This window comes from Leptosomus discolor, chromosome 7 (genome assembly GCF_034619465.1).
Source record: "Leptosomus discolor isolate bLepDis1 chromosome 7, bLepDis1.hap2, whole genome shotgun sequence".
NCBI lineage: Eukaryota > Metazoa > Chordata > Aves > Leptosomiformes > Leptosomidae > Leptosomus > Leptosomus discolor.
This window is the reverse complement of record NC_141397.1, coordinates 46,348,467-46,376,315: the sequence shown is the minus strand read 5'-3', so window position 1 is coordinate 46,376,315 and position 27,849 is coordinate 46,348,467. Positions and strand designations below refer to the sequence as shown.

Genomic DNA, 27,849 nt, shown 5'->3' with positions numbered 1-27,849 from the left:
TGAGGAGTCCAGGCCTGCCAGTGAGTGTTAAGATTCACAACGTGTTTTCCCAGGATTACACTGCTGTCTTGTCATGCTGCCATGCCTGTGCCTGTGCCATTACGCTGGAGCAGCAGCTCACCTCCCTTACATTGTTTGTGAGGAGTAAAACGCCAGTGCCATATGAGGGATCAAGGTCCTAGGCCTCTGGCACTTGTTTCCTTGTCCCCGCTGATAGAGGACACGGGTGCAGTAGTCCCAGCGGGGGGCAGCACGCAAGGAGGGCAGGGTAGTGAGAGGAGGTGCCCCTTCGGCCCAGATCCTCGAATCTCCCGCAGCCGCTGCCAGGAAGAGGCCTCATGGTTTCGGGGGACGTTGCAGCCTTTGGCCTCGGTGATCTCGGTCCCCTCACTACCCCCTGCTTCATCACTGGTCCTGTCAGGCTGGGCCTGCCCCCGTGGGCAACTCTACAACTGCCTCCGCTTCCCCTTCTCCCCAACATGGCTGGTGTCTGTCCCTGCGAGCCAGGCAGAGGGGTGAGAGGTGCCAGCGGGGCTCAGGAGGGACCAGGGGAGGCTGGGACAAGGGCACAGGCATGCTGGTGGACAGGACTGGGGCGATGGGACACAGCCGGCCGCACCCAGCACGACGGGCTCTGTGGGGCCACAGGCGCCATGGGGTACCGCCGAGCCGTCGGCCTGTGGCCCGGCACACCGCGGGCAGGCCGGGCAGCTCCCCTCGGGAGGGCTCGGGGCCGGGCTGGCGGTTCCCGCTGCTGTGCTTCGCCCCCGCCCCGCTCCGCATCGGCGGCCGCGGGCAGCTCTGCCCCAAGGCGGGCCGCCACAGGGCTCGGCGGAGGGGCGGGCGGGCGGGCGGGCGGGGCGGGGCGGGCCGGGCCGCGGGCCCTATAAACGCCGGGCGCCGCCGCGCTCCGGCTGAGCGGCGCGGTGCAGCGGCTCGCGCGGCGGGACTGGGCGGGGAGCTGCTGAGGGGAGGTGAGCGAGGGCCGGCGGGCGAGAACCGGCTGGCCTCTGCGCTGGGCTGCCGCGCGGGTGGAGGAGGACGACACGGGGCGGGCTGGAGGGCCCGGGGCAGCCGCTCGGCGCCCGGCGGCGGCGGAGGAGGAGGAGGGGGGAGCTGGGGCGGCGTGCGGGCTCCGCGGGGCGGGGGCGATACCAAAGTTTCCATGCTGACACCCCGGAGGCCGTTGGCCGCGAATGGTCGATCCGAATGCGTTACGCTGGGTGCCGGTGGGCTCTTCGGTGTGCTTTGCCTGCTACCTGCTCCCACAAGTTTCCCGGCGCCGGATGCGTGGGCGCTGTGGTGTGAGTGGGCGCTTCTGGCGTGGTGAGTTTCTTTTCTCGTGTTGTTTTTTTTGAAAGCAAGGAGGCTTTTTCCCCCCACAAGAGTGAGTTTCCAGGCTGGGGGCTCCGCCGGCCCGGCCTGGGTGGGGGGCGCCTGCTCCCCTCTGCCATCGGCTCCGACCTGTGTCCCTGCTGCCGCGGGGAGCGGCCGGATCGCCGCTGCGTCCGTGGGCCGGCGTGGGAGCCGGGTGCGAGAGAGGGGGCGCTTCCTGAGCATCGGCTGCGTCGCAAGAGCTTGAAAACTGGAAGTTGCTCACTTCATTAGTGGCTCCTGCCCGCTATGAGAGGCAGCTTGCTTTGCTTGTACTTAAAAGAGAAAAAAAAAATTATAATTCAGTTATTAACTGAGATTTTAATTACGTACCGAGTGATAGAGAAATGGGAGAAAAGCCACTGCAGTTTGGGGAGGAATGGGTGTATGTATTTGTTACTGAAACTGGATTTGGATAGTGCTGGTGGCATCAAATTGTATGTTGAAGTAGAGAGCTGGTTAGCATAAACTCTTATCTTGGCTCCTTTCGGGGTAATGTGAGAGCGTGCTTCATGTACTGGGTTCTGGGAGGATTTGGAAATGCAAAGTACACCTCAGGAGACAGTCTTTTGTCTCCTGGTTAAAGTGGTGTTCCATATCTTGGCTCGACATTGTGCAATACAGGAGGATCTTCAGAGAAACAAAATCTTTGGAGATACCCTTGTGTTAACAAATAGGTGTTAAAATGTCAGATTTCTCTTAAAACTCGGGAATATCTGCTTGTGGATTAGAGGCCTCGGTGTGATTGATTTCTCTCCCCCTTTCTCATGCTTGCGTATGATTCTGAAACATGGTTTGTTTTTTGTGGTTTTAATTGCATTCTTGGGCAACTTCCTGAAAGAGAAACCTGGTAGACAGATTATTTTTTTCACTGTGATGAAAAATGATGACTTCTCTCTTCATGTGCTCTTGTACGAGCATTTAGTAGTGTCTTATCCCCTGCTTTCCACAGGAATTCGTTAAAAACCTGCTTTTGTAGGGACTGTTTACAAAACATACGTAGGTGTAAGCAGCTGTACTGTCGTGTAGCTTCAAAAAGGAGAGAAGCCGCAGAAATCCATGAGCAAAGTGAAAAGCAGCTGCATGCCTGCTGAGTGATCAGATGAGTCTAAAGTATGTGAGGTGAAGACCAATGCAAATAAAAAGGCAGAATGATTAAGTAGATTGATTCAAATACATATCAAATACGCTAGCTTGGAATTTTATGGGATGTGAGTAAACCTGTGAGACTAGCAGCTGTTTGGCACAGGAGTAAACTTTGAGTAATGAGTGCTAGTCCACAGCTTCTTTACGATTATGGACACTTTGTGTGTCAGACAATCTGTCAGCAAATTTTGTCAGTGCTCTTAAGATGCTGAAAAGCTGCTTATCTGGACATTACCATTGTGTCTACTGCCTAGGTGTCAGGATGTTATAAAAACTCCTCTTTGCTTTGGATGGCGATATGGCCATCACTATAGACAACTGTCTAAATGTAGCTCTGTGTACCTCATGTGGGAGGTGATATAAACTCATGTTAGTACAAAAAAGAAAACAGAAACCTGCAGTGGGTTTTGTTTCAAGGTATATATGGAAGTGTTGAAGCTTCTGTTTGGTGTTGTCAATGACAACCAGGAGAATAACATGTCTAAGTGGCACGCGGAGACTTTTAGTGTGGGTCTCTAAATTGCACAGCCAGAAATGTGTTCCAGTCCTAAAGCTTCTTAATAGCATACTGTTAGGCAGGAAAATGTCAAGTGGTGAGCCTAGTAAGTTACACTAAGCTTTTTTAGACTAGAAGTGTGTGTGTATATAAATACATAACCACCCTATTGCTAGGAATTAAAATGGAGATGCGTACAAGTTTTGTACATCTACAGAGATGGAACAGTTCAGAGGGAGCTTTGGCTATGGATTTGTGGTGCTTTGGGGGTGATGGGGTCAGTACCTACCCGGTTTGTGCAGACAGTTGCAGCTTTTGATTCTTGCTAGACAACTGCAGTGCTTATGCTTGAAAAAGCTGAGGCTCGGTGGAAGGTTTTTCTTGGAAGCTGGAGTTAGAGTTGCCTGGACAGCTTAGATTGCTTAATCACAAGCATGCATGAGAAAGCATGCTTTTGTAATAGTAATTAGGGGGAAATCCAGCCTAATAGTCAAAATGCTTCCAGTTAGTTGGTCTGCTAACTGGATTCTACTATGCTTTAGGGTCAAAGGTTTTATACATGGAAAGACAGGGAAAAGACAGATTAATCATCACTAATCTGTAAAGTGTTGCTGGATGCAGTTATCTTTGTGTGCCTCTGGGCATCCTCCTGTCGTCTGTGATGTAACTTACAAGTCATGTTTTACAGCAGAGTACTAGTCTGTGAGTACTCTGTAATTCAGTGCACCTCTACCATAAGCAACTTTTGAATAAGCAGAATGATATAAAGAATTGCCTCTTTGTAGCTTTGGAGAGCAGGTAGTGTGGAGCAGCCAATCACCTACATATTAATTTGAAGATTAACAGTGTAAACTAGAGAACTATGAAAATATAGAAAGGGGTTTTAATTAAAGTAAATAGTTCATGTGTGAAACATAAGAAAGCTGAATATGTGCAACCATGTACATGTTCAGGTGTGTCTCCTCTATGATGGTTAAAATGATGGGGTGAGAGGAGACCAGAAAGATGATAGTAAAGTTAGTAGCATTCTACAGCTGTAGCTACATAAATGTTTAGGCTGGTGTGCTATAGGAAAAGCTGTCCTCGTTCTGCTTTTTCCTGTCTCCTCTTTAGTACTAGAATCTAGTTTGCTGCTCAACTACATGAATACTTCTGCAAGCACGAAGAGGATGACTGCTGGAGTTACATCCAGTGATTGTTGACAGGAAGAGGATGGGGCAATTTTAGTGGCAGTTTGCTAGTATGAGCCATAGTTTCTTGCGTTGTTTGTCATGGCCTTGAAATAAGCTTAAGTGCTAACTGAAATGCTTTGTATCCTTTAGCACCTTTTCTTGATCAGTGTCTGTGGAAACACATGACCTTTGGCAGCTACTCTAGCTTGTCTGTGTTCTGGTGTTCACCTTTAATAGTCAGAAAGATGCTTTTGCTTATATTTCCAGGCTGAAATCAGGAGGTGACTCATGCTGGGGTCTGATAAATATGCCACAAAGCAGTTTAAGTATGAAAGCGTATTCATCTTGTGGATTGATCTCCCCGTGGTGTAAATCTCAGTCTTGATGACCTTACTCAGCAATGTGATATAAACCATGTGCTTCAGGCAGGCTCTTCTCTTCCTGGGCTTTAGAAACAACGTTTCCAAACTGAAGTTCTTTTTAGTATCTTGGGACCATGAGAGCAATTACAGAAGGCATCAAGACTGCTTACCAGCAAGTTCTGAAGACCTCTACTGAAGGCTGTGTATGTGGCCTCAGCATGCAGGTAGAAACAGTTTGTTTGTGAGAAATACTAGTTGTCAACAGACTGTTAAGCTACAGTTGTAAATCACAGTGGGGTCTCCAACAGCACGATTGAAATGTTGGTGCATCTTAGCTCTCTTAGTTCAGCGGATGTGCAGATGGTAGGAACTAATGTTCATCAGCAATGTAGCTTTGACCAAGCTTTGTTGTCTTCTAAATGCTTTTCTTATTATTATTTAACAACTTGAACTTTAAACACATATTGCTGCAGAAGGGCATGTTGTGGTATTTAGTGATGGTCCTCACTGCTGCTGAGAGCTGTCATCTGGTCTGAACTGCAAACTTCTGTTGGCCAAAGGTTCTGAGTGAGTTTTGAGGTTTCTCATTGTAATAAGAGGGGAGCAGTCTCTGTCATTTGCTCTGACAGATTACAGGTACATAAACAAGAGGAAGACTGAACATACCTCTAACTTTTCCATTCTGTTATCTTCTTACTTTACATCCTTAAGCAATCTTGGAAATCCTATGTAGAAGTTGGTGGGTTTATCTGTTAGCAAGATAGATACATATAGTGCTATATACTTACCTCTTCCAGAAGGAGTAGTTCATGTAGCTTTCTCAGCAATGAAGCAAGCTTGAGGCCTCCAGCTGCTCTGGCAGCTCAGCTTAAGAGACCGCTTTCCCAGCTAATTGCCTACTTCCTCTGCTGAGGTTCGTCATCTGCGTTGCAGAAATAGTGATGGACTGTGCAGAGGCTTCTCAGCCAGCGCAGCTCACAACTCGGCCTACAAACTTTCAATGTGAACTGAATCAGATGGCTTAATATACCAGGTCATGACCTGCTCTTGCAGGACTCGTATGCATAGTTCATATTCAGTTGTCCCTTTTTTCTATGGAAACTTAGGTCTTTCCTTTCCAGAAATGTGTAGTAAAGCCAGTGGGATTAATTGACAGTGAGGTCAGATTAATGAAAAAAGCATGTTTTCTTAAATATGGGTCTTCTAAATAGCTGTTAATTCTCTTAACTGGTTAATGTAAGTCTTCTTGCAGATGACTGGGGAGTGTCTGAGTGTAGGTGTCTGAGTATACAGTTAGGGTTCTCAGCACAATGCTTCATTCCTTTGTCCTTGCTGAGTGCAATTCCTGCATCTTTACAGCATCTGTGACTTCTGATGCTTTTGTGGTTGGCTGATTCTGCTTCTGAAGCTGGCAGGGGGTGGGAGGAAGATAATGAAAAGTAAATGTCTATATACTGTAAAGAAAAATACAAATATCCCTATCCTTTTGGGGTAACTTTTAAGCTAGTTCTGAAACTGTTGAGAAAATGCCACTGGAAAACTAGTGTCTGTTCCAGTGATGCTGTCCTAGAGACAGAAAATCAATATGCTTTCTTCACCTTAATAACTTTAATCCTTGGCTAGATTACAATTTGTTACATTTGTCATCTAGTATTTCAGATGAGAACAGGATTTCTGAATTCACTTGCAAATAGGAAGTGGTTGATTGTTAATGTTGTACAGTATGATTAATAAATAAAAGGCTACTCACCTATCTCTGTAGATCTCCAACCACAAATGATGGTTGGAACAGTGTTCCTGATCTCTCCAAATATTTTGTCAGATGGTAGCATTCCCTAGATATAAATGCTTTAAGTTTCAGGTCTTGGTTATCAATGAGTTTTTGTAAGTACAAGTTCTTGTAAAAGTTCTTACTATGGACAGAGAATACTGGAGTTGTTCCAGTTTATTTTTGATACACTCATTTCACCATAAATACAACTGTGTAACTTCACAGAACTGCCAACACTGTTATTACCATAGCCATACCTCTTGTAGGAGGAATGCTAAGTAAAAACTTAATAATACTACTTGCATTATTTTAAGTAGGGTTTCTTAAAGGCCACTTGGAAGGCTAAGGGCTTGTCTCTTGTTACCAGTTGAGCATCTCTAACCAAAGCATGTGTCCGATATGTCCTGCTATATCTGTTAGCTTCCCAGGAGTATAAAAATTATTGGTACATAGAAAACCTGATTTTCAGTTCTGTTCTAAACCCAGACTGAACCATAGGGTGTGGAATCATAGACTTGTAGAATGGTTTGGGTTAGAAGGGACCTTAAAGATCATCTACTTCCAACTCTCTGCCATGGGCAGGGACACCTCCCACTAGACCAGGTTGCTCAAAGCCCCATCCAGCCTGGCCTTGAACGCTGCCAGGGAAGGGGCAGCCACAGCTCTGGGCCGCCTGTTCCACTGTCACCACTCTCACAGTGAATAACTTCTTCCTTGCATCTAATCCAAATCTCCCCTCTTTCAGTTTGAAACAGTTATCCCTTGTCCTGTCACCACACTCCCTGATAGTCCCTCCCCACCTTTCCTGTAGGCCCCCTTTAAGCACTGGAAGGCCACTGTAAGGCCTCCCTGGAGCCTTCTCTTCTCCAGGCTGAACAACCCCAGCTCTCTCAGCCTGTCCTCACAGGGAGGTGCTCCAGCCCCTGATGATCTTTGTGACCCTCCTCTGGACCTGCTCAAGCAGATCCATGTCTGTCTTGTGCTGAGGGTCCTAAAGCTCAACACAGCACTGCAGGTGGGGTCTCACCAGAGCAGAGTAGAGGGGCAGAATCGCCTCCCTTAACCTGCTTGCCGTGGTTCTTTTGATGCAGCCCAGGATGCAATTAGCTTTCTGGGCTGTGGGCGCACATTGCTGGCTCGTGCTCAGCTCTTCATCCACCAGCACCTTCACATTTTCCCACAGGGCTGCTCTTGATCCACTCATTGCCCAGCCTGTGTCTGTGCTTGGGATTGCCCCAGCCCAGGTGCAGGACCTTGCACTTGGCCTTGTTGAACTTCTTGAGGTTTGCACAGGCCCACCTCTCCAGCCTGCCAAGGTCCCTCTGGATGGCCTCTCTTCCCTCCAGTGTGTCAACTGCACCACACAGCTTGGTGTCTCATCAGCAAACTTGCTGAGGGTGCACTCGATCACACTGTCCATGTTGCCAACAAAGATGTTAAATAGCACCAGTCCCAATACCAGCCCTTGAGGAACGCCACTCATCACTGGTCTCCACTTGGACATAAAGCTGTTGGCTGTGACTCTTTGAGTGTGACCATCTAGCCAATTCCTGATCCACTGAGTGGTTCATCCATGAAATCAATGTCTCTCCAGTTTAGAGACACAAGTATGTTGTGTGGGACAGTGTCAAATGCCTTACGCAAGTCCAGATAGATGATGTCAGTTGCTTTTGCCTTATCCACCATTGCTGTAACCTTGTTGTAGAAGGCCACCAAAATTGTCAGGCATGATTTGCCCTTGGGGAAGCTATGTTGGCTGTCACAAATCACCTCCTTATTTTCCATGTACTCTAGCATAGTTTTCAGGAGGGTCTGCTCTGTGATCTTGCTGGGCACATAGGTGAGACTCACTGGCCTGTAGTTTCCTGGGTCTTCCTTTTTCCTTTTTTAAATATGGAAGTTATATTTCCTCTTTTCCAGTTGGCAAGAACTTTGCCAGACTGCCATGACTTCTCAAATATGATGGATAGTGGCTTAGCAATTTCATCCTCCAGTTTCCTCAGGACCTGTGGTTGAATCACATCAGGTCCCATAGGCTTGTGCACCTTCAAGTTCCTTAGTTGGTATCGAACCTGATACTCTCCTACAGTGGGCGGTTCTTCATTCTGCCAGTCCCTGCCCCTCTTTGACTTGGGCGGTGTGACTGGAGCACTTGCTGGTGAAGACTGAGGCAAAGAAGTTGAGTACCTCAGCCTTCTTCATATCCTGGGTAGCCAGGTCCCCCATTTCCTTTTGGAGAGGGCCCACATTATCCCTAGTCTTCCTTTTGTTACTGATGTACCTATAGAAGCTTTTCTTGTTGCCTTTGATGTCCCTGGCTGGATTGAATTCTGTCAGGGCCTTGGCTTTCTTAATCTGGTTCCTGGCTGTTTGGACAACTTCTCTGTATTCCTCCCAAGCTACCTGTCCTTGTTTCCACCCTCTGTAGGCTTCCTTTTTTTGTTTGAGTTTGTCCCAGAGCTTCTTGTTCATCCATGCAGGCCTCCTAGAATTTTTGCCTGACTTCTTCTTTGTCAGGATGCATTGCTCCTGAGCTTGAAGGAGGTGATCCTTGAATATTAACCAGCTTTCTTGGGCCTGTCTTCCCTCCAGGACTTTATCCCATGGTGCTCTGCCAAGTGGTTCCCTGAAGAGGCCAAAGCCTGCTCTCCTGAACTCTAGGGTAGCAAGCTTGTTGTGCGCCTTCCTTGGTGCCCTAAGGATCTCGAACTCGACCATCTCATGGTCACTGCAGCCAAGGCTGCCCTTGAGCTTCACATTCCCCACCAGCCCCTCCTTCTTGGTGGGAACAAGGTCCACCATAGCACCTCTCATAGCTGGCTGCTCTACCACTTGAAGAAGGAAGTTATCATCAATGCATTCTAGGAACCTCCTGGATTGCTTATGCCCTGCTGTGCTGTCCCTCCCAACAGATATTGGGGTGGTTGAAGTCCCCCATGAGGACCAGGGCTTGTGAATATTAGACTGCTCCTACCTGTCTATAGAGGGCCTCATCTGTTTGGTCTTTGTGATCGGGCAGCCTGTAGCAAAGCCCCACTATGTCACCTGCCCCTGCACTCCCTTTGGTTCTGAGTCATAAGCTCTCTGTCAGTTCCTCCTCCATGCACTGCAGCTGGTTATTGACATAGAGGGCAACACAACCTCCTTGTCTCCTCTGCCTGTCCTTCCTGAAGAGCCTGTACCCTTCCATTCCAACACTCCAGTCACAGGAGCCATCCCACTGTCTCTGTGATGCAAATAAGATCATAGCCCTGCAGGTGTGTGCATGTCTGACTCCTTGTTTTTTGCCCATGCTATGTGCATTTGCATATAGGCTTCATAGGGTGGTGTTTAGTAGGAAATACAAGTACTTCTTTCATAAACTAAACCTAAAAGGTGTAGAATCTGAAGGCAAACAGTCATCTGTCTTCTACTCTGCAGCAGCTTGCATGCCTTGTCAAAGCTCTGCTGAAATTTTCACTATTGAGGACCCAATTCTGTGTCTTTAGCTTTCACTGTTTTTACAAAGGTGTTTTTCTTTGCTTGACAGTTTTCTAGGTCTGAGTGTTACAGATACTAGTATCTTAACCCTTCTGAAGAAGGATGTGTACTGGGAAGTTCTCAGTGTTCAATCTGGTCTGAGCACAGCTCTCCACAGTGTCTCAAAGTGGCCATGGAGCCATCTCCACAAGGCTATTTCTGCTCCCTTCAGCCTGGTATGTGCAGGACATGGGGCACATGTCACTGGCCAGCAGATTAAAATTTACTTGGTGAGAGAAGGAGCAAGTTTCAGTTTGCTCTCCAGGGTTGTAGAGATGCGAGAGTTCTGGTATCAGATGAGTCCTGCAACAAGTAGAAATGAGTAAGGGTACCGGGTTTCCCTTTATTCTTCAAAGAGGAAAAGAAGGTCAAATACTATAGCAGAAGTGGGGTTTAAGGTAAAGTGGGAGTTGAGGTACCTGATGAGACACCAGCCATTGTTAGTCCAGTGCTGTGTGGAGTTACTTCATAAATCTGTACTTATGCAGCCCATTACCAAAGAGTTAATACCCTGTACCTTATTAATGGGAGCTTGCAATCCCTTAGGCTTGCCCTTGGCTCTTAATGAGCCTGTACTTGCATAGTGATCATTGTTAATGTGTGGTAAATCTGGGAACTGTGGTTCCATGAGGTTTTTCTTCCACAAAAACTTAAATTTGGAGCCTGGATTATGGACCCTCTGCTAAGTTTTAGGCAAATGCTTTAATCATTGAACCACCGTTCCCTTTACTGGGGTGAATGCAGAGCAAGGGGGTATAGCATCGCTGCCATGTTGTGAAACACCGCTGTGTTGTGTCTTTTTGAGAAACTGGTTCTGCAGCATTAGTCATGATGGGCTGACTGTCCCATGCTGTTTCTTCGTTATGTTAAAATAACCACATTGCATAAAGAACTTAAGATCAACAAAACCACTTCTTTAAATAAAGGGACACCAGTAAATTAAAAGCATAATTCTCTTTAATCTTCCTTATACTGTAAGACTTGATAATAGATCTTGGAGAAGGCTGTGGAAACTCTGCCTTATATACAGGAGTAAATAACACATAGAAACTTTAACAATAGTTGAGCCTACTGTAATGAGAGAACACAGATAAAATTTTAAAATGGTGGTAGACCTGTGAAGTCCCAGAATTGTCTCTGTAAGCCCTCCGCCCTGTAATATCAGCAAACTGTATTTGCTTCATGAAGCAGAACTAAAGTTGGTTTTGTTAATTACATATAAATGAGGGATGGAAGTAAAAGGAAATGATACGTGAATGCCTATCTATGGTCTTGAAACTGAGTAATGCTTGTGTAGTTGTAATACAGTTACAACTGAGTGGTGAAATAAAAAAGCTGTCTCTGGTCAATTGTACAAAGACCAATTTCACATTGTGCAGTGAACTACCATGAACCACCACACAATGCTGTAGAAGACAGATACTGGTGAGAAAATCAGTCTGGCTTATGAACTGGAAACACTAGTCATGAGGGTACAGAAAGCCTTAAATGGAGCTTGTTTCTGTCCTTCATGATAAATGGGAGCTCCAAGTGGTGGTCAGGACTCTTCATAATGAAGCACTAAACTCTGACTTTCTGCTCATGTGGGAGCTGTGCTTGGACAAAGAGAGAGTTCCTGTCTGGTGCCAGCCAGTTTCACAAGCTGGTGGTCTGCTGGGAAATTCCCCCTTGGCAGGGAGTGGGGGGGCTGGTTGGACAGAGCTGAAAGGGAGGTGTTCCAGATGGAGATGGTCCATCTTGAAACAAACACAAATGCACTAACAAGCTGAGAGAACTAGAAATAGCTGAGAAACAATTAAGATTGAGAGAGCCTCAGAACCAGTACCATGTTTTTTGCAGTTGTGTGCAGTGTTGGCTGTAGTGCCTGAAATAAGACCAATATCTTAACACCCAAAATGTTTTTTAAAAACTTCCAGCTTATCTCTATGTACAAATTATGTTTATCTCATGTTGACAACTTGTTCTTCTTCAGAGCAATGCAAGTACTGAGCTGTTTAAAAGTTTGCAGTCATCCTTTCTTAGTAATGCTCTGCATATACTAAACCTTCCAGGTATTGAGTAATAAAAATCTGGTTTACTGTTAGATGTTTGTGACCTGACACGTTGCTATAATGTATCTTTTATTTTTGTATCTATGGCAATGTCTGTGGGGGTTTTTCCTCACTACTTTAAAGCAAGAAGCACTGGCAAGGATTGTTAGACAAAAGGGATGAGGCAAAATTCGGGATGTACCAGAAAACCTGGAGGAAGATGAAGACTTCAGGTTTGTTGTGTGGAAGAAGCCACTTGGAACTTGCCTGCATTCAGACTGTGGGTCCTGCTGCTTCAAACCCTGAAGTGGCTTCAGATGTACCAGAGGCCAAGGAGCATGGTAGGAGATACTGAAGCTGAAGGCTTTGGGATATAAGAGGCTTAGGCAGAAGGGGTGTTGAGAACACCTGTGAGGGGGAGAGGAGAAGCCTACCAACAGGCTTGAGGGTTTTAATATGCTGCCAGATGTGCATCACCTGAAAAACAAGACCCAGCATGTGACCTTCCCATTGCAACCAGAGTGGTCTCACTGCTTTGGAGAAACAATTGCTGTGTGCTCAGCCAGCTTCTTAAATGACTGTTAACAAGCTTGGTTGACTATTTATTCAGTCCTGCTGGAGAGAGTTAGTTAAATGCCTGAAGTGAAACTGCCTTCTTTGAGCTCACATGTCAGTTGAAATAAGACTTTTAAATTAGTAGCACAGATGGCACTGACAAGGAAATGCCAACATCTCAAACGTCAAGTAGCTGAATGCTTGTCCCAGGCTGAGTTTCTCTAGGCACACAGGCTGCCCGGTGCCTGCTGTGTGGGCTCAGGGGCTCTAAGCTTTTGGTTTCAACACAGTGAGACTAGTGATGCTGCAAGACTTTGCTTTTTAGTTCTACTCTGTTTAGCTGTGCTTGCTACTGTTTTGGTTACAGCTATTCACAGAAGTGAAGTCTGGTGTCTAAACTTCCTTATGCTTGATATGTCTTCAAAGAAACTGCAGAATCCATCTTGCAGCTGCGAGAATGAGGCTTTTGGGTTATATGTTATTGCTGTTGAAGTCAGGCTTCAAAGTAAACACCTGGAGGTGTCTCATAAGATACTAACATTAGTACAGTTAGTACAGGTATCTAAAAATCTGTGTACAGTTCACTATTCCTTCCTCAATTCACTTCAAAGTGTCCTTCAGGCTCTCTGGGACAGGTCTTTTCTCCAACTTACACTTTAAACCTGAGTGTTTTTTTCAGCTTATGTTTTTGCTTCTGATCTTGAACCAAACTAACTTCCCTTCCCCTCAGGAGTGCAGCAGCTCGGTCTGGCTCTCTGAAAATGAAGTCCTTCCTAAGCTAGTTCTTTCCTGTAGGAGGATCTCCATGCTCAGCAGCTTTTTGTGCCTGGGGCTGAAGATGTAACTTTTCCCTGCTCCACCAAATGCCTTCTAAACCCGGATCAAACAGTCCGTATTAACGTAACTGCTTTTGCACCAAGTATTCTGTAAATGAAGATTGAAAGCATAGTGTCCTCTTTGTTGACATAAATACCTCCATAATAACTTCAGCCAAAAACTTAAACTATGCATTATGTGGGTGATCTGAATAGCTGAGCCTAGTGAGAGTTGAGTATGCTGCCTAGTATGTATGGAGATTGGTAGCCTGAAGACCTTTCATCAGCTGTCATGAAACAACACAAAACTACCAGTGCAGATATAACACACTGAGGTGTTCCTCTCCTGCTTTCCCTAGAGCTCTGTGTCTGACTGGACTACTTGTTTAAAAATGTGCAGCAGCTTGAACTAGGCTCTGCAGTTAAATAAAGGTAGTAACTATGAATTTAATTTAGCATGATGTACAGAAATTAGTATGGTGCTGTTCAGTGAGGTAGGTGAAGTAATGGTGTTCTTGGTGCACTTGCCATGGACAAGGCATTGCTCATACAGCTGAATGCATGACATTGTCATCTGTTTTGTTCAGAAGCTTTAGCTTTAGGGTTAAGAACTGGATTTGCATAACAAATTGAACTTGGGGTTTGTTCGTTATTCTCTAGACTTTGTGTCAGTGTCAGTATTTCCGTTGTCTGCTTAGAAGTTTAAGTTGTGGGATGTTGTCCTTCCTGTACATTCTCAATTTAAGTGGGCAGCCTACCTTGAAGGATTTTTTTAGTCCAGCCCACATTTATGTAAATGAATTTGCTTATATACCTCCCTCCTTCTCAGGAATATAAAGGTCATAGGCAAAGAAATGCCTAGCTTATATTTTTATTTGGCTTTCTGAAGCATTAGATTCAAATTTAACTATCCCTAAGTTTTTAGCGTCAGCATTATGAAAGCTTGTTGAAAGCTTGTTGATATTCTGTATAGCAGGTCAACTGTTTTCCATCCTACACATCCTACATCCTTTGGAGTTTTTTCTCCTTACCCTGTACTTAAACTGTTTCTTTCAGGATATGCAAATGCACTTCTTGTTACTGAACTTCATAGAAGTTGAATATACTGAAATCTATGCCAGAAGCATTAATAACATGAGTGCCACTTCTGCTGAAAGACTAAATGAGCTCCTGAGTTAGCTGGTTAAGCTACGCAATGGGCATGGCAGGGCCAAGAAGTGGCTGCTCTAACTAATGATGAAAAGTAGTTTTATTCTTTTCCCCTATGCTCAGAGCACTGCATAACTTTGTTTAGCTTATTGAGTAGGTATCTGCTAGAGATTGTGCACCAAAATGGAGAGCAACCTGTCTTAATGGTGTAGCAGGAGGGAGAGGTTAGGCAAGCATAAAGACCTCTGAGGAAAGCGGGTGCAGGAGGTAATAGTTTTTTCCTAAAACAAAAAAGCAAAAAAAAATCCTGCACCAATGGCCTTGGGAGCAGAGTTGTGTTATTTGGCAAGGCTTCACATGTGTGTCATGGGGAAAATGCAAGGCTGTTGGTAGCTGTCACCCTGAGTCTGGCAGGGGCTGTCACCAGTGAAGTAGGAAATTTGGGACTAGTAATGTATTGTGGTAAAGGCAAAGAGGAGAGGAATATCTGACTTCAATTAAGCTTGTGCAGATGCAATACATAAATGACAATAAAACATTGTTCTATTTGGTTTCGTAGAAGTGTCACTCCTGTCTTTGCTCTCAATGTATATCTGGCAATGTAATATGTCAAGGGTAGATGTGCTCAAAATAGCTCATCTCTACTGATTTGCCGTGTGGGTCAGGTGGAGCTGCCCCAATCAAGCTGGGTTTTCAAACTGCAGCTCGACTTGTGTACTCTGTGTTTGCATTGTCTCTCACTATCCCTGGTCTCCATCACTACATGGGACAGGCTGTATTGCACTAACATTAAGTGTTTGCTTGCTTGTAAGTGCATCTACTAAGAATCTCTAATAGTTATGGGGTTTTGTGGGTTTTTTACAAGGTACTAGGTAAAGGTAAAAGTCTGATTAATACTGGGGTTAAGAACTCTTAAACTGCCCCTTGGGTCTCCAGGTAGGGAGATGAGATGGTCACCAAAACTGAAGAAGGTCTCTGCTGCAGCAGGCCAAACCCAGTGTAGTTTTCAGACTAAGATTGAGAATGCCAGTTGATGGCTGATTCCTTTGGAAGGAATTGTATTTCAGTGACTCCTAAACTGCTTGTGGGTTTAGTGGGTTGATGGGAAAGACTTAATTAGTGGGCAGGCTGTTAATCTGCTTTGTAGGACAGCATTTTCACTTTTTCTTGCATAACTTAAATCCATCTGACAGGTTCCTCTGGTCACAGGTATACTAACAGTCAGGTCAGAGGGAGAAAGAAGTCTCAGCTCCTGTATTACTTCACATTCAGCACTTGGTTTATTCTGTGCTGCAACAGCAAACTTTAACGGAGCCAATTCTATCCCCTGAAATGGTGTAGAAGAAAGTGGAAATGCTGTATTTGTTACTTTCAAGTGTTTTAGCACAGTGAAAGGACATGCTATTAAAAGATGATTAAATGAATCTGTACAAACACCAGCTGGTTTTCTGGTAATCAAGTGCTCCAGCATGGTTTGAACTTGCAGCGTAGGTAGGCTGTGCAATGGCAGAGCTCCTGGGTGCAGTCGCCCTTTCGGGTGAGTGGGAGGCAGCTCTGAATAACACCTCAGCTGAAAGCTCTCCCCACCTGAATGCAGCTTCGCTGCTGGAGCCAGAAGAGCAAGTGTGCAATGCTAAGCAGAGGCCTCAAGGGGATGAGAGACCTATTTTGGGTTTTTGCATGTGGTATGCAAATGACACTTTAATCAGTTGTGTACCTTCTGTAGCCTGATTAGCCTTCAGTGAACTAGGGAACTACTTGACAACTCAGCATGTTTGAGGGACTAACACCTAAATGTGCTCTTGAAGCACAAAAGTCAGTTCAGTGGGGGAACAGGCTTGCTTGTTGGTCTGAAAATGTAAGTCAGGACTCTTGAACTGTGCACTGAAATGTCTTAAAATAAAAATGTTGTGATTGAACCTCTCAAAGATGAGCAGGGAACCTAATGTCATGAAATAGGAGATTATTGCATGACTGTTCCTCTGAATACCTGTTTGCCCTAACAAAAAAGGGATTGACTACACTTCCATGAGGAAGAAGTACAGCCTAGTAGTTATCGTACCTAATGTTCAAGATTAGAGCTTTGTTCTCTAATCAGTTGCTGAGAAGTCCTGAATGAACTTGGTGCTGCTTGTGCTTCATTTCCTAGGAAGTCATGTGTGTAACGATACTGAGTTCTGTTAGGTGTTAGATCTGCAGATGAAGATTAGCCCATTTTGAATGAACTCCCTTCTGTACTCATTAGCTGCTGAATTCTCTTTAATGGAGAAATGCAGGCTAAAATCCAAACTTAATCTTGCATTTTAAAATCTAAAAGTCTTCCTCTATATTCCATCATGAAAAGTCAGTTATGCAGCTAACTTATTATTCTAGGCAGGTGTAAATTTCTACAACAGAAGGTCTGTTTGCGTATGTATATATGCTTCTGTTCGCTGCAGCAAATTATTTATAAAATGTACTGTGCATCACATCTTAGTGGGTGAGGACAGTACCACAAGGGTTCTTAGCATTAATTTATCCTAAAGGGCAGTTTAAACAGAATGCCAAGACTCCATTTAAGTGAAACATAGAACTAACTGAACTTGTGTGTGGTGGGAGTTAGTCTCCCAACTTGGTGGCTTTTGTCCTGTTACATAGTCACTGATACCTGGCTATCATTATCGCTGCTTTTGGAAACCCCTAGACCTAAAATACTAAATAGAAGTAAAATGCAGGTGTGAGTCCTGTTGCCAGAGCTTTGCAAATAGTGTGTGGAGCATGTACAAGACTTGCCTGCTTTTTTAAGTAATTAAGAATTTAAGTTGAAAATAGAAGTGCTGTACTTGTGAAAGCTGACTTGACTTTACCCTCTTGTTCTCTTACAGGTATCTCCAACCAGAAATCATGAACTGGTACCTCCCACTTCTCTTTGTTCTTGGGACTTTAACATCTGTATGTTCCCAGTTCAGTTTTTATCCTTTGGAGGAACTTAGCTCTGATGTTGGAATCCAGGTCTTCAATCAGATAGTGAAAGCTAAGCCTCAGGACAACGTTGTTGTTTCTCCTCATGGGATTGCATCAGTTCTGGGGGTGTTACAGCTGGGTGCTGATGGCAAGACAAAGAAGCAGCTGACAACCATGATGAGATACAGTGTAAATGGTCAGTGATTCTTAAGGTGGTTTGGGGTGTTTTGTCAGAATCTCCATGCTGTTTTGAGCTGGCTGTCAAAGTGTGGTAGATTGCATCATACACCAATTAACTCTGTTTACCAAAGCTCAGAATGGATAGGCTTGAAGTTAATTGGCAACCTGAGTATGGACAGGTATATATACTTGAACTGGCTTATAAGCAGCTTCATTAATGACTTCAGGGCACTGGCTGGAACTGCCTTCATCCTTGCAAAATTTGATTTTTCCAGAACAGTGTGGATGGCAGTCCAGTGCCAGCACTATGCAGGAAGGCTGCAGTACCCCAGAAAGGCTGTACTGAACAGCCCTTAATGTGCCGCTGCTTAGATAACAGGGCAAGAGAATATTTCTTGTCATCACGTTGAAAGCAATGCAAACTCTAACCATGCATTTGATACTTTGACTTTGATGCTCTTCAGCTTTGTTCATTTGTGTTTCTGCTGTCAGGATCCCTGAATCTGTAGTTCTTGTAGTGCCCTCTTCTTGAAACAGCCATTTCCGCTTGTCTCTGTGACTGACACTGCATGCATCTGTGTTTATATTCCTCTGCCAATGTCTGCCCCTTGAGAGGGTGTAGGCTGAAGGTTCTTGCTGCTTTACTTTGCATGCTGAGTATTTTTGTGAGTGTTTGCCAGCAAGACTTAACATCTTAGTGCCAGCATTCTGCCTTCCTTCCAGGAAAAGGAAATACTTGAAGAGGTAAGTGCACATTTAAATATCTTGAGCAGTATTGTCATATAACATGTTGTCCTGTCTTCATTTGCTTTGCTGTTTTGGTTCTGGGTTTCAAGTACAGCAAAACAATTTGTGAGCTTAAGACTTAAATGTTGTAGATTGAAATCTCTTCATGGGATAATCAACTTTAAGAACACTTGAATGCTCAAAGTATAAGTACTTGCAAAAATTTTGAAGCATTATATCAACTGGTTTTATTAGGATTAGAAAGTCTGCAGGCCAAACTGAAACAGAGGTTCTCAAACTCGTTAGAAGGTAGCCAGTACCTTGTTACAGAAACATGTTATGGGATGCTACCTATCTCTTTGCACAGATCTCCTCTGCTCTTGTTCATGATTGCCTTACAGTCCTTTTGGCAACTACAGCAACTGCTTCTTTGGAAAGGAAAGGTAATAGTTGGAAAGTATTTAATTCATCTTTAGCTGTCTTTTAATGCAATTTAGCAGCTGGAAGCAAAGAGGAGAGCCAGCATCATGAGACCAGCCAGCTCTCCCCGGACCACCAGCAAGTGCTCCGTGGACCACCAGTGGTCCACAGAATACAGTTTGAGAACCTCTGTTATGGTATGTTCTCCAAAAGAATTTGCCTGTAATATTGGAGAGTGAACATGTACAAACACATACAAATGGTACTGCTAAAGCATTCATGATACATGAAACAGCAAAGCCATCTGAGGCTTTTTCTTATATGCAGCTAAGAATAACTCTGAACTAATTTATTCCCTTCTTATCTCAAGTTTGTCTACATAAGGAAGCAGTCTGGAAATGTTTCTCTCCCAATTGTATTGGGAGACAGAGGGAGCCCATTAATAACTCCTATAAAAACAGCCACCAAAGGATCCTATTCAATATAATAGTTGAACATGAAGTTGCTTGCCTGGCAATAGCTTCCCTGTGTAGACAAGCACACACTCATAAACCATAACAACAGGGAGAACTGGGTATGGTGAACATAGCAGTTCTTCTGTGCTGCCATATGCTTTTTCTCATACAGTGAAGGAGCTAGCAAGCACTTGATACAAGCTGCTTTCAGGTCCTAAGGATCTTGACTGTAAGCACTGGAACCTTCATGCTTTAACGTGTGTTAAGGGATTGAATCCTGCTTGTAAGTGATCTAGGCCAGGACCTAGTCTTTAAGGAAACTAAGACTTGAACCTTATCATAGAAATCATAACTTCCTTTATTCTCCAGTAAATGGAAAGGAAGGATGGTGAAAAAACTTTTGCTTTGCACTCAGGTTCAAGACTACCTACATAATCCTGCAGACTTGCTGGCTCCGAGTGAGCTGAGTCCTCAACTTTCTTTGTCACTGTTAAGGAACTGACAGGTGACCTGGGCTTCTATGATATGAAATACATTTTGGAACAGTCTGTTCTGTGGAAGAGTGGTTTGTTGCCTCGCACTAAGCTTGAACCTCTATTGTCCCCAGCAATGTCTGTAGCATTCTGAGCAAACAGCTAGAGGGGCAGCAGGCATCACAACGAACGTCATGTTTTTGCTGGGAAGCAGTAGTGTTCTTCAGATGAGAGATTGGAAATGGCTATTTTGGAAGGCCTCTTAGGATGTCTGCTTTAGTCTCCTTTTCTGGTCCAGCAATTAATGTCTGACCTTTCATGTCATCAATAGTTGCATATAAAGTAACTGTTTGTTCATCATCTTATTCTAAATTAAACTTGCTGTTCTTTCCAACTAGGAGTTGGTAAAGCGTTAAAGAAGATAAACAGGCTCATAGTCTCAAAAAAGAATAAAGACATTGTTACAATTGCTAATGCAGTGTTTGCAAAGAGTGGCTTTAAAATGGAAGTGCCTTTTGTTACAAGGAACAAAGAGGTCTTTCAGTGCAGTGTCAAGAGCGTGGACTTTGAGGACCCAAATGCAGCATGTGATTCCATCAACCACTGGGTCAAAAATGAAACAAGGGGTGAGTATTGATGAGTGCTTTTAGTGCATGGCAGAGACCTCTCAGATCTGGATGGAAGTACTGGGGGAAATGGGGAGGTAGAGAAAGCTCTGCCTTGCAGCTGAAAACTGTCTTGAAGCTGGTGTTGGTGTGATGTTTTAGAGCTGGTGGGCCAGGAATCTCCAGTCTCACTGCCCTGGCAGATGTGCCTGTCTGGTGGCGTTGAGAGACATGTATAGTGTTGTGTGTCGACCTGTCCATGGGATCAGGGAAGCTTCTACTGTTCTCTGCCTTCATACAATTGGTGAGAAATCCAAGCAGAGTTCTCTTGGAGCTGTGCTTTCTCAAACATAAAAGATGCTTTCAAGTAACTTGGGCATTTCACTCAGTAAATCAGACTTGTGGAAAGCTGTAGAGCAGTTCAGCTTTTGCTCTTACTGCCCTAAACTCTTGTAAGATGTAGCTGTGTTCTTAGGAGTCATGTTTAATGGAGGATTTTTAATTAACCCTGCCTTGACAGAACTCCTCATGGTTCAAGCCTCTTGGCATCTAGTTGTTAAGCTTACATACGCTAAAGCCAGAGATCATGTTTTGCAATGTATTCATAGTCCAGGTGAACTACATGTTTGGAATCTCTTAGAGTTAAAATCAGTGCTTCCTGGATGTGAGGAGTGTGATGTTGGATGTGCTATTTGTGAAATGAGTCTGTCAATTCTTCCTCTACCACATCACCAGTTTTGCATAGCAGTGTTGCAGGCATTGTGTGAATGAGGAAGTGCTTCAGCTAAAACTATTACCACTGTAACATAGTCTTAGATCTGTTCACATGCTGGGGAGGGTAAGGCCTTGTTAGTTATCAGTGTATCAATTAGCATGAAGTTTTTGCTTTCTAATTATCCCAAAGATTTACTTTTTGACAAAGTATACAGTTGACTTTATGAACTCGAATGCATTGCCCCAAGAGGAGCTCGGACACTCACAGATCGAGAGGCCTAGAGTAATATGTGCTTCAGGTTCTTAATAGACAGTTGGCCAGCATTATGACAGCAAAATACTCAGGCTTTCTTTATTTCTTCTAGGTATGATTGATCAGGTTGTAGCTCCAGATGATATTGATGGCAGTTTGACCAGACTGGTTTTAGTAAATGCTGTGTATTTCAAGGGCTTATGGAAGTCACGATTTCGACCTGAAAATACAAAGAAACGTCCATTCTACGGAGCTGATGGGAAGACCTACCAAGTTCCTATGCTGTCCCAGTTATCAATCTTCCGCTGTGGTAAGCTCAGTAACTCCCACTATCACCAACAATAGTTGTAAAATTTGTTCCTTTCCTTCAAACTGAAAGAAGTTTGCTGTACATGTGGTCTTTAATGGTATGGCTTGTAGTAGCTGATCTAGGAGTACAAGATACTTCTGTAACAAAGACTCCTGAGATATGTATGAGCTTGCTGTGTAAGGTATTTAACAGTTGCTTAAGGTTGAGCACTCTGTCAAAGTACTTGCCTTATCCTGTTGCCTTTGCAGTAAGAAGAGATCCTTATTTTTTTAAGGGGTGAGAATAAAGGAAAACTGGCAACTGAGATAGAATCTTGAGGTTTATCTGGTGATGATCTGTGTACAAAAAGATTGGAATAAAATCAGTCTGTATATTACTGTGTAATAAAGAAATGGGACTTGCAGTCTCTAGTCCTGTGGGAGCCAGAGGAGCACAGGGTTAATGTTTACTATATCGAGGTGTGAACCTGCTCTTCAAATTCAAATTGAGTCACCAGTGAAAAGAAGTGCAGCAGGTTTGGCCAGACTTCCATCAGAGACTCAGAACTGACATAAGCAGCTCAATGCAACTGACAATGTACTTCAGAGCTTCAGCATTACAGCCCTATGGGAATTTTACTGGTCAAAGTAAGATTGAAATGCTGATAAAATAATGTCTTCTGCTATGTCCTTCCATTGAGAGCAGTGCTGCCTGGAACTCACTTTCAGGTGCTAAATACAGCCTGAGAAATAGGCCTGAGAATACAGCGTGCTATAAATCCAAAAAACCAAGACCCAGTGTGCTTTTAAATGCCTAGTTTTACTGTCAGTAGTGCTCAACTAATATTAGTAGATTTGTGTTAAACAGCTGTAACTTTCTGTCCCAAACCAATGTGTTAGAGCAGATGTAACGTAATACTTTAACTGCTGAAAGTGTGAGTTAGGGAGGTAGGGAAGCATACTGCAGTGTATACTGCTTATCTGTGGAGTCTGAAAGAAGTTCGTAACTGAAGGCATGCTTTAGCAAGACTATTAATCCTAAAGGCTTTTGACATTCTGGTGCTGGTTAAAAACTCCATTGTGTTGGGCTATGTTTAAGGTAAGAAAACTATGGAGGCTAGAAAGGAACAAGAGGAAATATTGCGGAGTTGGGACTTAGTTTAGGTTGGGTATTTCTGGATATCCTAACCGTAGGGCTTCTGTCTTACTTAAGCTTGCAAAGGGATCTTTAAAAGATTAAATTTCTTAAGCATTGGTTGACTGAAGATGAACTCCCCTCCTGTTTGATATGCCTCAGTAGTAATGATAGTAACACATAGATCAGGAAAGTAGTACTTTACTGTTGGACAGTATCTTGTTACTGCCTTGTAGCTGACCTAGGCAACCAGTATTTTGATCTGTAGACCCTAGTCTGAGAACCACTGTCATAAAAGGAAATAATCAAGCTGCCAAGCTTGACACAATTCCTGCAAAGTAAGTGCAATACTGCTAGTTTTCTACCAATGAGCTCAGTCAAGGCAGGCTGCATAGCCCTGGCAACAAGATTAATTTTCTAATGGAGATGTCTATTTTCAGCTTGGGCTGACAAGTGCAGATCTACCTGAAGAAAGGGGAAAGCTAGTAAGATCTTGTTGCTATCAAAAAAAAACTTTCACAGAAACCCTGTCTGTAGTTAAACTGACAAGTTTTTACTTGAAACTCTTATAAAAAGCATTTGCTTCCCAGTCATATACCAGAAATCCCACAGTAACCGAAGTGAACTTGGAAGAGAAAAAGGTTGCTCAAAGGCAGTCTTCCCAGCACTTGCTGTAGCTCATGGAGGTGTTGCTGTCTCACTACTCATCTAATTGGCCTCCTGTGCTGCCTTAAAGTGGCTGCTCATCACTACCTTGAAGACCACTTCCTAATGAGATACTTATTAAGCAAGAAAATGGAGTAAATGCACCGAACTCCTTCAAACAGGAGCTCTTTCAATAACTCTTGGAGGAACAAGAGTTTGTGAATCTCTTCAGTTTTGAAAGATAGTCTGCTGCTTTTTCTTGCTTTTTCTCTCAGTGCTCAGTTGATTCTGGTGCAGCTGAGATGTGAAGTAGAGATCTGGCTGATTCCACAGACCTGGTGATTTCTAACATAGCTGGCTTGCCACTCTGGGCTGATGAGGCTTGTGTGGGAAACATATGTGTTTCAAACTCAAATGAGTATTTGCTTCATTGCATTATCCTGCCTGTGCTTTTTGTTAAACTAGCAACTGTAAAGAGTCTGTGCCACTCTTGAAGTGTTGCCTATCAGGAAGGTAGGCAGTCTGACTTCTTAGTCAGTCTTAAGATGGGAGCAAAGCTTTCCTAACAGACTCTTGCAGCAGTAGGTGTCTAAAGGTGAAACAGAAATTTAATGCTGTAAGAATTATGGCTTATTAGCTGTGCTTATTTTTCAGGCACTACAAGTACTCCAAATGAACTGTGGTATAATATCATTGAATTACCGTACCATGGTGAAATGATAAGCATGTTGATTGCTCTGCCTACTGAAAGCACAACGCCGCTCTCTGCTATTATTCCCCACATCAGCACAAAAACAATAGGAAGCTGGATAACAACCATGGTAGCAAAAAGAGTGCAGGTTATTTTACCTAAGTAAGTACTAATGTAATCCATTTCTCCTTCAGGGAATGTTTTGTGGGTCATGTTGTATATCTCCTCTGATACAGGAGAAAGTATGTAAGGCAACTTTTCTTGCATAATACTGATAATACTTTTTTTGGTTTTTTCTGACTAGATTTACAGCAGTAGCAGAAACAGACTTAAAGGACCCTCTGAAAGCACTTGGTATTACAGATATGTTTGACCACTCAAAGGCAAACTTTGCAAAAATAACAAGTATGTATTTGGGGGGAATTTGTGGTTGTCCTTATTAATAGTTTCTGGCACTGAATAAAGCACTGTTTTACTGATGCAGTTATCTGTTTTGTCTTGGATAAGCGTTACCATGACATTAGAGCTAAGGTCTATTTTGTAGCCAGCCAAGCATGGCTGCTTGCTTCTATTGAATGCTGCAGTGGCTTTTTCCCCCTTGTCTTGCATTACAGTAGCAAGTCATGTTGGTCAGCTGCTTAAGATTTTATATTGCAACCTGAGGGTCTTGAGCATTGTCTAAAATTTATGGCAAGACTTCCTACAATACCATACCTTAGACTGTAACAAATACTGCAACTGCAGTATTTAACTTTTCTCTGAAGTATGCGTTTAACAACTTTTTCTTGAGCTGTGGGAAAGCTGGAAGACTAAATTCCCAGTTTAAGGGACTGGACCAAACCAGAGCTGTAAATATTAGTATCTGACAATGGGGTGTAGACATTTTTGAACTCATGGTTCTAAAGTGTAATCTTATTTCTATTCTCTGCTTCCATTGAACTCCTGGTAGGCTTCTACAGAGAGATCTAACAAAGCCTGCCTTGTGCTGAGTTAATTTGAAAGCAAATTCCTGTGTTTCACTGAAAGCAAGGTATCTTGCTAAGTGCTTTTTTTCCCTGACATTGAGATAAATGGGAGTGTAACTTAAATTTAGATAGCATATTTTTTCAGTCATTTGTTTAATTAAAACTAAAAATACAAGTGAATACTTCCAACTTAAGCCATCAAATAAGAAAACCTAGTAAATGGGGAGGACTAAGATGGGTTATTCCCTATTTTTTGTCATTACTAACACAGTGGCTGTATTCAAAGATATTGCCAATAGCATTCTTCACTGCAGCTTCAGGATTTCATCAGGACTGTAGCAGCTTGTATTACTTAGCCATGCTAGCATAGCTGCTAGCTACAAGGTGTTTCAGGACTCTTGCATTTTTACCGAATGTGCTCTTCTCCTTGGGTCTTTTCAGGATCAGAAGGTCTTCATGTATCTCATGTTCTGCAGAAGACAAAAATTGAAGTTAGTGAAGATGGGACCAAAGCTTCTGCAGCAACAAGTAAGCAACTGTACTGATAACTGTCAGACTTGGTAAAACTTTATTAGAAGGCTAGACCACTAAGCAAAGATAGCCCACATTGAGACCATTGCAGGAATGTGCTCTGACCTCAAATCAGATCAGTTGATTGATTGTGTAATTTTTCTGGAAAATCCCAACTTGCCGATATTGATCAGACGATTGGTATACTCTAAGAAATAGAAACAGGCTTACTTATAAAGTGTCTTCTAATAGCTAACACTTTGGCCACCAAGGTAATGTTCTCAGCTATCCAGGTGGCAAAGAGGACTTAGCCACTACATCCTTTGAGTGAGAACCCAAGACTTACTTCCAGCTTTTTGTGGGTCTCGTGTTGCATCTTTTTAATATAGTTCCTATAATGTGTGACCTGTGCAGCTTTAAAAGTCCCAGGTTGATAGAGTTTAGGCATTTATTTCTACCTGTGCAAGCTTCTAGGATACACTAGCAAACTTCACTTTGATATATTATATAATGTGTTGTGGTACTTGCTTTGTCTAACTTTTAAACCTTTTGTTTACCTTGCAAGCTGCGATTTTAATAGCCAGGTCATCCCCTCCTTGGTTCATAGTTGACAGGCCATTTGTATTTTTTATCCGGCACAATCCTACAGGTAAGCAGTATTTGTATGTACTTTTTTGCTTAGAAGTTGAGTATTAGCTATGCAATAGACACAAAAGCAGTCTGGAGCTACTGAATAACTATTGCTTTAAAAAAATCCTGCAAGTATATTTTTGTGCTTTTGATATTAGAGTATTTTATTTGGATTATAACTCAGAACAAGAAAAAATAAGTATTGGCTGGCTGCCAGGTTAAGAGAAACAAGCATGGCAGGTTCATGGGTACAAAAGAACAGTCTTTTCATACTCATAGTTCCCCTGAGTGGACAGGAAATCTGTTACTGATAGTGAAGTGGTGAATAGGACATCTTTCTGATGGACATTAAAATACTGCTAGGGCAAAAACTAGAATAGGGGCTTTGAGGGTCTAGGGTGTTGCCCCAGCCTGCTGTGAACAGAAGTAAGTGTTCAAATACAGTGATCATGCATTCTTTGCAGTATGGGTTGACTCTCCTAGAGCAGAGCTGCCCCAGTTACTTTGAAAAACCCATCTTCTTGCAGTGACATGTGGATGATGGATATGCTGGTTAGTAGGGAACAAGATGCAGCTGCCAGTACATTGGGAAGAGTAGGCACCTGGCAGCAGTCCCCATCCTTGAGGCTCCACAGAGCATGAACATGTGTCTCTAGAAATACGAGCTGGCCACCTATCCAAACATACGCTTCCCTGGGCTCACAAACTTGAGGGAGGCTAGACAAGACTGATGACGTGCCTTTGCTGTGCTCTGTGGACTTTATGCTTTCATGGAAAAGCTTAACTATTTACAGACTATGGTAATCCTTGTTTTTGTTTCATCCCACAGGTACAATCTTGTTTATGGGACAAATAAACAAACCTTGAATGTGGAAAACACTTTCTTCAAGAAGTAAACAGACTCATGTGATGCATCTGTTAAATATTTTGTACGCTACTCTTTGACTTCACTCAAGAGCTAGTTTTAACCACTGACTAGGTTTTGAAACCGGAGTCGATGTAGTTCTTTGTGGGGAAAAATGCAGATTGAAAACTACAGTATATCTTCAAAATGTCTAAAGGATTCTCTAAACTACTGAATGGTTATCTATGCTAACAAACTTTTGAGCTTTTTCTGTATCTACTAAGAATTTTACGTATGGTTTTTGTGAGAGGATTTTAACAAAGAATGATAAATGTTTCTATTAATGTTGGTTTCTTCTTGTGTGTGGAAAAGGTTTAATTTTGTAGATACTACCTATCAAGATTACTTTTAGTTCTTGAGTATCTTGGTGCCTGGATATTCTTGGTAGAAATAGGTTAAAAGTTCTAGCAATTTTTATTTTATATAGTGCATGTATCACAGAGTTTTAAAACTAATGTGGTGTTAGATATACATCGCATTGTCCTGTCTTATTGTAATGTAAACTTGTCATTGCTAGTATACACTTTCTATTGGATTTAAATTTTATATTTGTTTTTGTACAAAGGAAAAAATAAAACTGCATTATGAACAGTCAATGTTGTGGATCATGGATGTGCTGATGGGTATTTGGGTCCAGAGCCCTGTCAAGTACTTGTTTGAGATGTCCTTCTAAGGAAGGTGAAAGAAGGGTGGTTTTGTGAGTTGGGTTTTTTGTTGTGGGAGTGTTTGTTTACTGTCTGTTGCTGATTACCTTTTCTGCTGTGGATGAATTATCCATAGGCTCAGTATCTGAAGAGCAGACTCTTTGTACTTGCTATGCCAAAGTTACTGGTAAAACTGCCATGTGAGGACATCTCAGTGCACCTTTGGGGCCTTTCCTCCTGTTCCCTGTGGTGTAGGTTATATGCATGTTTGCATATCTT

General features: G+C 43.3%; 1 protein-coding gene across 3 annotated transcripts; it reads left to right on the top strand.

The window, feature by feature from the left end:
• The first annotated feature begins 945 nt into the window (after window positions 1-945).
• Window positions 946-27,522, top strand: SERPINE2 (serpin family E member 2). Of its 3 annotated transcripts, XM_086467951.1 has the most exons (10): window positions 946-974; window positions 17,254-17,528; window positions 18,736-18,855; window positions 19,985-20,212; window positions 21,271-21,468; window positions 23,881-24,079; window positions 24,222-24,322; window positions 25,324-25,410; window positions 25,958-26,041; window positions 26,852-27,522. In XM_086467951.1, the coding sequence occupies exons 2-10, from the start codon at window positions 17,273-17,275 to the stop codon at window positions 26,887-26,889; spliced, it is 1,311 nt and encodes a 436-aa protein (XP_086324077.1). In that variant the 5' UTR covers window positions 946-974; window positions 17,254-17,272; the 3' UTR covers window positions 26,890-27,522. The 3 variants fall into 3 exon arrangements, with proteins under 3 accessions (XP_086324077.1, XP_086324078.1, XP_086324080.1); XM_086467952.1 differs by lacking the exon at window positions 18,736-18,855; XM_086467954.1 differs by lacking the exon at window positions 18,736-18,855 and having other exon boundaries at window positions 25,321-25,410.
• The last annotated feature ends 327 nt before the right edge of the window (window positions 27,523-27,849 follow it).

What these genes read in the sequence shown, in the direction of transcription:
- SERPINE2 (XM_086467951.1), top strand. Translation starts at nt 17,273, where the DNA reads ATGAACTGGTACCTCCCACTTCTCTTTGTTCTTGGGACTTTAACATCT. An exon ending in GATGAGATACAGTGTAAATG is followed by an intron (nt 17,529 to 18,735) that starts GTCAGTGATTCT and finishes AATGCAATTTAG; the next exon opens with CAGCTGGAAGCAAAGAGGAG. An exon ending in GTGCAGGTTATTTTACCTAA is followed by an intron (nt 24,080 to 24,221) that starts GTAAGTACTAAT and finishes TTTTCTGACTAG; the next exon opens with ATTTACAGCAGTAGCAGAAA.